The sequence below is a fragment of the Ziziphus jujuba genome, chromosome 9 (genome assembly GCF_031755915.1).
Source record: "Ziziphus jujuba cultivar Dongzao chromosome 9, ASM3175591v1".
In the NCBI taxonomy this organism is placed as follows: domain Eukaryota; kingdom Viridiplantae; phylum Streptophyta; class Magnoliopsida; order Rosales; family Rhamnaceae; genus Ziziphus; species Ziziphus jujuba.
In genome coordinates, this window is record NC_083387.1 from 16,273,801 (window position 1) to 16,283,874 (window position 10,074).

Genomic DNA, 10,074 nt, shown 5'->3' on the forward strand with positions numbered 1-10,074 from the left:
TGTTTAACTTGGAAATTTGAGATGCAAAGGAAAAAATATTTACGAAAACAAATATGCCACAATATATATATATTTATATATATTAGAGAAACGAAACTTATCAATTTGCTCATGGTGTCTAGTTTTAAGAGTAAATATTCATATATATATATATATATATATTTTCTTATGATTTTAAATAGCTATATATATGTATATGTAATACATTCGGTTTTCACCAGCACATAGTAGTATAAAAAGTAAAATCCATTCAACATTCAATATGGACGTTCCCCATCATAGTTACCAGGGGGATCATAATTACAGATCACAAACATCCAACTATACCTGGCAATTCGGGTTGGTGGGTCGTGTTCGTGTCAACCCGTTTAATAATCGGGTCAAAAATGCCTAACCCGAACACGACCCATTTATTAATCGTGTCAGGTACCTAAAACACTAACCCGACCTGTTTATAAATAGGTCAACACGACACGACCCGTTTAACACGATTATTTTAACGGGTCGTGTTGACCTATTAACCCGTTAACCTGAAATTGACCTATTAACCCGAAAACTAACCTATTAACCCGTTAACCCGAAAATTAACCTATTAACCCGAAATTTTTTTTATTTTTTTTTATTTTTATGTTTTTGTTTTATTAAAGATGTATTTTTTGTTTTTAAAAAATTAGTAATAGAAAATTATTTTTATAAAATTTTTAATTTATAATATTTTTTAGTTATTAAATATTATATTAGCGATAAAATATTAATTTAAAATTAAATTTAAATGGGTTGTAATAGGTATATAATCGTGTTAAACAGGTCAACCCGAAAATGACACGATTAATAAATGGGTCGTAACGGGTCAATTTCGAGTTAAACAGGTCAACCCAAAAATGACACGATTAATAATCGTGTTAAACGGGTTGACCCGATTATGACCCGAACCCATTTATAATAAACCCAAACCCATTTATTTCGTGTCGTTTTCGAGTCGTGTCGCCGTGTCATGATCCAAATTGCCAGGTCTACATCCAACCGTTATGACACTTGACCCTGGCACACCCTAGGTGTACGGACTTTCTCCAAACCACCTGAGTATAATACAAGGACTCGTCGCCAACACATGAATTGGTGCGGTAGTCTTTCTCTAATGTGAATCCGTCCGTACCTGTACAACAGACAACCCACTGGGTTATTGACCCGATACGGATGAAGACCGGGCTGATCACTAGGGCTCAAGCTAAGAGGTTTAGGGACAACTTTGCTACCTTTATCCAAGGGGTAATTCATTCTCAAGAGCACTTGTCCCTATCTGAAGATCCAAGACCTGTTTTGGGCATACAAGTGGTGGAAGTCGAAACGAATCCGGGTAGCGGTTTTGGTGCATTTATGGAGTCCGGACAGCAAAAAATGGTTCTAACTCTTTATGGATTCAATAAATATCATAAGAGGTCATGGAAACAAGTCAAGGTAGAAGTAAAACCGACCTGTACAGACTTATATGGACAGCTTCAAAATTGCTGTATTTTCCACTGGCTTTACTGTATTTTACTGAGTTGGTTTTTTCTCTTCCTTTCAAGCAAGGGCAATGTGTGGGACTCCATAATAAGCTTATTTGACATCCTACAAAGCATATTGAAGTTGATTTGGAGCTCAAATTGGTCAAAGATTTATCAAAGTTAACTTAGTCAAAAAGCTAATATTTTAGTTTCCTAATTTGATTCTACTTTTTGTTTTAGCAAATTACCATTACTTTTTTATTTTTATTTATTTATTTGCTAGAAAAATAAGTTCAGGAAAGTTATTATTTTATTATTTTATTATTTTCATTTTAAATTAATTAATTTCTAATTCAAAATCAAAGAATTAATTAATCCAAATTAGATTAGGAAAGGAGGAGACTTTCGGCCATATTAGGATTCTTCATTGCATGGCCGGTTTTTTATTTTTGTTTTAGGGTTTTATTTTGTTTTCTCTTAGCCTATAAAATGGCTTGTTTTTTAGGAAGAGCACACCATTAATAATATTCAGAATTTATTTTGTGAGGTTGAATTTCTCTTTGTTCTTTTGAACACCTAAAACACTAGTAGTGAATGAGTGTTTTAGTTTTGACTTATCAATAGAACATCCATCACCTATTGTGGCATCTTCATTATATACCAAGCTTTCTAATCCCAAGTTGGTTAGGGATTAAGGTGACCATTAGAACTTGAACATAATTAGATCCGGGCTAATATAATATGGGTTTAGGAGCAGGTCGTCCTAGGTTTGTATCATTCTTCGTCACCCAAAACTTCACTGCCTCTTCTCCTGTCATCGAACCATTACCTTCCACCAAGTTCTTTCCGTAAGGTCCACCTGAGTGCTCCATCTTGCAGTTCTCGATCTTCTGGTTGGCATAGTTTTGGGCGTAGGCTACCACTGTCCAGTTCCAAGTGATCGGACCGACACCGACCTCAGCTTGAGTGGCACTGTGAGCGTCCACAAAATCCTGGTTCGGGTTGCTTCTTGGATAGGAATGGACTTTGGTTAATAGTTGTCCCATAAAGTAGCATACTGCTAGGACCAAGTAGTACTTATTGAATCCCATTTTTGTAGTGTAGTGGTATGAAGATGGGACATGGTGTGTGGTGAATATTTATAGAGAATTGAGAGGTGTAAATAGCTATCTATTGATGGTTTGTTAGATTGATGTTATTATTATTATTATTATTATCATGATTATTATTAGTATTATTTAAGTTAAAACCATCTCCAATAAAAATATGGACTGTGAAAAAAAATTTGGTATACAAGTAGTATAAATATTTTTTAAAAAAATTGATAATGTCTATTGTAAATGTCAAATTAATGTGACTTAAATACTGTCAAGTTAATTAAATTTTTACTTCTAAAGGCTCTATTAACATTATCATTTTTCTTTACAAATCATTTTGTTCTAAAATATATAATTAAGTAATGATCATTAATAACTGTTTGTATAATATTTTTAAATTGATTATACGTTTATATCATCTAATTTTGTAGCCACATTCTAAGATCAGTGATGCTGAAAGCATAATTAAATATTAAATAAAGAAATTAATAACGTCTCAAATATATTTTATTTATTAGATTTAGTATCTAGGAAACAAAACATATGTATAAAACTTCTCTTCAGCGAATGCCTTAAACCATTGGCTAGCTACAGTAGATATTGCTTACCCTAACAAACAAACCAAAAAACAAAGAAGAAAAAGAAAAAAAGAAATAAAACAGAAACAAAAACAAACACGAAAATATCATGATGAACAAAAATGCGACCCTTTATCCAATATTTTGTTACAGGACACAAGCTATGTAATGAATCGGTATTTACCACCCAAAAAAAAAAAATGCCATGATTATGTACCTCACTGGATGATTTTTAATGGAGAAAACTGAATATTATAAATCATTTTTTATCTTGAAAATTATTGCAACGAATTGATCACTAGAAAATTTGATAAACATTTATAATTAAATAACTTTGATGAGATGAAATTAGCCTCAAATAAAAAGGATCTTACTAAGAATTATATATCGGAATTTGTGGGGGAAAGAGGGGGGGGGGGGGGGGGAGGGACGAATTGAAGCGACGCAAAACTGAATCTCAGTGGATCGTGGCAACAAGGCCACTCTGCCACTTACAATACCCCATTGCATATTTAAGTTGTCTGCAAAGGATTCTACCTGCCGCTCGGTAGAAATTGAACTTCAAGCCCGCCCGCATGGTACGTTCATCGCATTAGTTTTACCCTATTGATTACAGTGTCGCAATAGTAATTCAACCTAGTACGAGAAGAACCATTGATTCGCACAATTAGCTATCGTGCTTGGTTGAAAAGCCAGTGGCTCGAAGCCACCATGCGCTGGATTATGACTGAATGCCTCTAAGTTAGAATCCGGGCTAGAAGCGATGCATGCGCTCGCTGCTCGTTTGCCGACCTGCAGTAGGGGGACTATGGCCGCTTAGGCCAAGGAAGTTTGAGGCAATAACAGGTCTGTGATGTCCTTAGATGTTCTGAGGTGCACGTGCGCTACACTGATGTATTCAACAAGTATATAGCCTTGGCCAACAAGCCCGGATAATCTTTGAAATTTCATCGTGATGGGGATAGATCATTGCAATTGTTGGTCTTCAACGAGGAATTCCTAGTAAACACGAGTCATCAGCTCGTGTTGACTATGTCCCTGCCCTTTGTACACATCGCCCATCGCTCCTACTGATTGAATGGTCCAGTGAAGTGTTCGGATTAACGTGACGTGGGCAGTTTTCTGCCCGCGACGTCATGAGAAGTCCACTGACCCTTATCATTTAGAGGAAGGAGAAGTCGTAACAAGGTTTCCGTAGGTGAACCTGCGGAAAGATCATTGTCGAAACCTGCCTAGCAAAACAACCGGTGAACCCGTGAATAACATATTGGTCCAGATATAGTAAGGATTGACAGACTGAGAGCTCTTTCCTGATTCTATGGGTGGGGTGCATGGCCGTTCTTAGTTGGTGGAGCGATTTGTCTGGTTAATTCCGTTAACGAACGAGACCTCAGCCTGCTAACTAGCTATGCGGAGGTGACTCTCCGCGGCCAGCTTCTTAGAGGGACTATGGCCGCTTAGGCAAAGGAAGTTTGAGGCAATAACAGGTCTGTGATGCCCTTAGATGTTCTGGGCCGCATGCGCGCTACACTGATGTATTCAACCAGCTCGCACGATAGGTCCATCGCACGGGCTTGGCCAACGACACATGCATTTGGGGGCTGAAGCGTTTATTGCGGGTCCGCAAACGGGCGATGGATGCATGCATCGCTTCTAGCCCGGATTCTGACTTAGAGGCGTTCAGTCATAATCCAGCGCACGGTGGCTTTGCGCCACTGACTTTTCATCCAAGTGAGATGGCTAATTGTGCAAATCAACAATTCCTCTCATATACCTAGTTTGAAATGGTCATCCTTTTAAATTAAGTAATTCGGTGGCCGCCGTTTCAAACATTTACTGATGTAATCTTATGATTAAAAAACTCAATCAGAGCCAAAAAGAAACGTCGAAGAATATGTGTGTGTGTGTGTGTGTGAGAGAGAGAGGGTCACGGATACTATTCATTAAAAAAAAAAAAAGAGGTCACGCTTGTAACAGTAAGGTCATGTGAATGCATGATATCACTATCCTTCTCCCGTCTCCATAAAAGCCAAAATGCTACAAGTCAAAATTTATAATAATAATAATAATAATTTATTTACCCAACATAATAATCGCCTACATAACCGTTTGTGTCCATATAAAAAAATAAAAATAAATAAATAAAAAACCATTTGTGTCCAAAGGATAGTAAATATTGATGTTGCTTGTGTGGTTTATATATTTCTCAAAGTCCGGCCACCATTTTTTGGAACCGAGTTTCTCATTAATACAACTTTCTTCCTAAAACAATGGCAAATTATTATCTAAAAAAATCAAAATGATGACTTTGAATTTCTGCAAAGATAGCGTTTCTAAAATTAAATAACGAAATGCTAAGCAAAATAAAAAAGAAAAAAAAGGAACGGGTGAGAAAAAAAGGGAAAGGCATGCATGCATTGAATGTAGATAAAGTGCTCAGGTTGTGCAACTAAAATAACTTCCAAAATGTGGAAGTTTCAGCGTTTTGTGCAGACCAATAACTTAAGGAGAAAGCGATGTTTGGGAAACGGCATCAGCGGCGATTTTTCGTAAAGCAAATTGAGCGAAAAACCTTTGAGATGTGTTACAAAATGTGGATTTTGAGGACCTATATTTTACTCTCTATTTTTTTTTTCTTTTTTTTATTAATTTTGAACTTAGAATATTTTCAGTGAAAGTATGCAATGTGAAAATACATATACCACATGAGTAATGGTTTTATAATAGTATAATGTATAAAATAAATTGAATATCTATTTCTAAAAACTTTATTACAAATTATAAGACTTTTTAAGACTTCATTTGAGAAATATCAGTTTTTATAAAAATTTGAAACTGATTGGAAAAGTTAGGGTCTATTTTATATTGTCTTAAAAAATAGGTTTTCATTTTATAAATTGAAAAATGATTAAAAATATATTTGGTAACATTACTTGAAATTCAAATTTTGAAAAAACAAAAAAAGAAAAAAAGAAAAAAAAAGGTTGAAAACATTCAACAAATTACGGATAAATATAGATCATCGAATGGTCAAAATACTAGCATTGTCAAACGAGCAGGAGTTGGCACAAATCCATCACTACCTCCAGCTGTCAGCTCGTTAACGATCAACTACTATTCCACTTGGCAATAGAGCTTTCCAAAATGGGAAAGGAATCCAGGTGGCCATATCTCGAAGCCTAGGCAACACGTGGCATAAATTCATAAACTCCAATCGCTTATAAAAGGGCACAACAGCGAAGAGATAAGGATTCCTAATCTTTCGACGAAGTTGGCTAGCTGGCGTGGTCGAGAGCACTACCTGTGCCACAGTTACGCGGGTTCGAGTCACAGGCGGAGAGGGCATAGGGGACAGCCAAAAAAAAAGGATTCCTAATCTTTCTCCCAGAACAGTAAAAAAATAATTTAATTATGCTTAAAATGTTAATAAAATTATACTTTAGTGACATTTAATTAATTAATAATATTTATTTTAATTGTCATGGATACTGTTATAAATAAAATGCTCAGTGTTCTACAAAAATTATAAATTGCATTTTTTAAAAATTTTACTATAATTTTAAAGATGTCAATAGACTAAATTAATTAATTAATGATGTGAAATCCGAAAATATCTCTAAAAATGTTTTAATAACACTTAAAAGATGTCATGAATTTTAATTATTAATTAAATTATAAAGAATATAAATGTAACAGAAAAATTAATGACACTGTAAATTACAACTGTACTTTAAAATTAAGGACATTTTGGAATGTTACTAAAATGTATCAACTTGAGAAATAATACCATTTTTGTTGTATATTTAATAATATTAATTAATAATGTCATTATTATATGTGGATTTCAATATTTTCATTATTTTAAAATTTTAATCTATAAGTACATTTTTATTAGTTTCTCATTCTAAAGTTGAAGTAGTTGTTTTATTTTATTTTATTTTCTTGAAGTGAAAGTTGTAGTTAAATCAATCATCAAACCGCAACTTGTACATTAGAGTTATATACTCTATAACAAATAATAAAAGTAAAAATTTAATTTCTAAGCGATTGCCATTAACATCATACATCATATTTAACTTGAATATCCCAAAATATCCCTAAAATTTAAAAAAAGAAAAGAAAAAAAAAAGAACATTTCAGTGTCACATTTACTCCAACTATAAGATTTGAACATACCATTAGTAAAGTTGATAGCCAACACTTTTAGTAAAGTTGATAGCCAACACTTCCTTTTCCATAATTGATTCCGCGGAAATGAAAGAAATTTAAAACACAATTAATAAAAATATATAGTAAACTAATGTGTATAAAAATTGAAATAGCTTTTCAATAAATTTAAGATTGAGATACTAACCCGTAATAGTTTTGGATAAAGGGAAAGTTATTGTTTGTTGAGCAAGGTCTAGTTGCTCCAGAAGAAGATTGTCTGGAAAGAAACCTTATTGTTGAAGGTTAATGCCTTACTTAATTGGTCTAAATACATTTAAATCATGAGAGACATCACAGTAAGTAGAAAACCACAATATCAACAATAGCCATAAACAATGCGAGGCAATAACAATGAAAAATGTTATTTTACATGCAAAATCTATATTTTCTTTTTTTGGACAATATGCAAAATCCATTTTGGAAACTACATTATGTTAAAGAACAAAACATGGAGACTCATGATACAAATTTTGGCAAACTTGCCTTGAATGCAAGGCTTCTGTTGCTATCAATGATTAAAAGGTCCAATAGTATATATATTGTATTATGTCTATGATAAACCAAGAGATAGAGGAGATGCAAGACCTTAGAGAAAACCACAATAAGCATCCTAAAATGCATAATATATTTCAAAAGCTTATTGTCTAGCATAGAGTCAAACAAAACTGAGCAAATTTGAAGAGTTTAGACTCTATATATTCAAGGTTAAAATTTGAAGCTTAGAATACATAGAGAAATAATAATAGGGCATGCCATAGAAAAACTTACACCTTCTTCATGCTAGGTAATATGCTCTTGTACTACTTACTATAACACACATTGTTGCTTCAATTGTCAATATACCAAAGCACTAAGATTGTGCATCAATCAGTGTTAGTTAAAATTATCACAGAAAATATTGACCCCAAGGCAAAGAAAAATTTGATGAAAGCCACATATTGGATTAATATAATTAATTCTACTTTCACATGCCTTTAATAAATAATTTATATTTGAGACAATTACAATATCTTCTATGTTAAAGTTGAATGCCTACAAGTATCAACATTATTTGCTTTTTCCTATTTCATATTGCAAAACAATCAATTCAATTTATAGTCCTCGATGGAAGGGCATACATAAAAGATACAACAACAAATATAATGTAAGTCTAGCATAGATAAAAAATAAACTCAAACCAAATCAATAAATATCAACAGTTTGGGAACAAATAATGCAGAAGAGCGAACAAAAGAAAATACAAAATAAATTCGGGGAAGAGAATAAGAAAAACAAAATCGAAAGGAAGATTGCACGCATTTATAGTCATTATCAGCATACAGAATAAAATGATAAATTCAATACAATCTAAAAAAATTTGCAAAAATATTTTTTATAAGAATGAACCTTATGATCCTATGATACTTAGATGCTGAAGGAATTGTTTAAACACAAGCAAAGTGATATGGGAATATCTACAGGGGCCATACAAATGTGGATTGAGTCAATGGAGTTGGAATAAGATAGATCGAGTCTAGGGCATGTAGATGAGTCTATTAAGTTTGTTAATGTGTTGTTTAAATTATGGAGTCATAGGTTAAGTCTGTTAGCTTATAAATAAGCTGAGTAGCCTTTCTTTTAAGGGTGTGAATAAAGTCAAAAGATTTTCCTTTTCTCTCTATGAACTTCCCTTCCTTGCCTTTCCTTCATCTCAGATTCCATGATTTTCCTTTCTTTTCTCAACTACTCCACCTCAATTTCTATTATTGTATCATTTGTTATCATAGCCTGGTTGACCCATGGAGACCCGTAGTAAGACTAACACTGCCAACAATGAATTCAAGGCCAAACTTCAGGAGACATTGGCCAGACATAATGCATTATTTCCAACTTCTTGATAGAAATTGAGCCCATACGTATCAGCCAAGGATCCATGTCACATGAATGGGATGACAATCCATTTGTCATGGCATGAACATCTCAAAGCAAGTTGGAGAGGGACAACAATAACTACACCCTAAGCTACTCTTTCCTAACTTAGTTGGGGAAGATCCAACAGGATGAATATATAAACTAGAGTAGTACTTCGAAATTAAGCAGATACCTTCCTCCCAACAGGATCAAATGGTAGTTTTTCACTTAGATGGTTTGGCTTTATAGTGGTATCGATGGTATGCCAAATTTAGAGGACCTCTTACTTGGAGAGAATTCATGAGAGTGGTCCTTTAACGCTTTCGCCAGACGGAATATGAGGATCCAAGTCACTGAATAGGTTACACCAAACTACCACGATGGCAGCCTACCAAATTGAATTTGAGAGACTCTTACAGTGTATTGATGTCCTCCTAGAACATTTCCTCATTGGAGCCTTCATAAAGGACTGACAGATGAGATACACATTCAGGTAAAAGTGAGACAGCCGCAATCGATGGCAGATGTAGTTGGCATGGCCTATTTAATCAAAGAAAAAAAGGCTTTGCCAAGGAAGAACATTTATCTACCCTGAGTGACCCCAGCAGTTACCTAGGCTAACATATCCTCCAAAAATTTCATTGCCATTCTAGGAGCACCACCACCTATTAGAACCGTGGCCAACATACTAGATCAGCCAATCACCAATGCTTATAGATTGTCCACCCGGGAGGTACGAAAGCTTAGGTATAAGGGGCTTTGCTTTTATTGTGATGAGAAATTTGTACCAGGACACAAATGTAAAAAGCCACA

At 34.1% G+C, this 10,074-nt stretch overlaps 1 protein-coding gene across 1 annotated transcript; it reads right to left on the reverse strand.

Annotated features, from left to right (window-relative positions):
- Nucleotides 1-257: 257 nt before the first annotated feature.
- On the reverse strand, nt 258-2,578 carry LOC112492872 (basic form of pathogenesis-related protein 1-like). The gene is made up of 3 exons (XM_060811209.1): nt 2,265-2,578; nt 1,018-1,140; nt 258-327 (listed from the first exon to the last, which is right to left on the reverse strand). The coding sequence occupies exons 1-3, from the start codon at nt 2,576-2,578 to the stop codon at nt 258-260; spliced, it is 507 nt and encodes a 168-aa protein (XP_060667192.1).
- Between the last annotated feature and the right edge of the window lie 7,496 nt (nt 2,579-10,074).

Coding starts and splice junctions, on each gene's coding strand:
- LOC112492872 (XM_060811209.1), bottom strand. CDS start 2,578: ATGGGATTCAATAAGTACTACTTGGTCCTAGCAGTATGCTACTTTATG. Junction 1,141..2,264: donor AAGTTTTGGGTGACGAAGAA/TGATACAAACCT, acceptor GGACGGATTCAC/ATTAGAGAAAGACTACCGCA. Junction 328..1,017: donor AAGTGTCATAACGGTTGGAT/GTAGACCTGGCA, acceptor CCGAATTGCCAG/GTATAGTTGGATGTTTGTGA.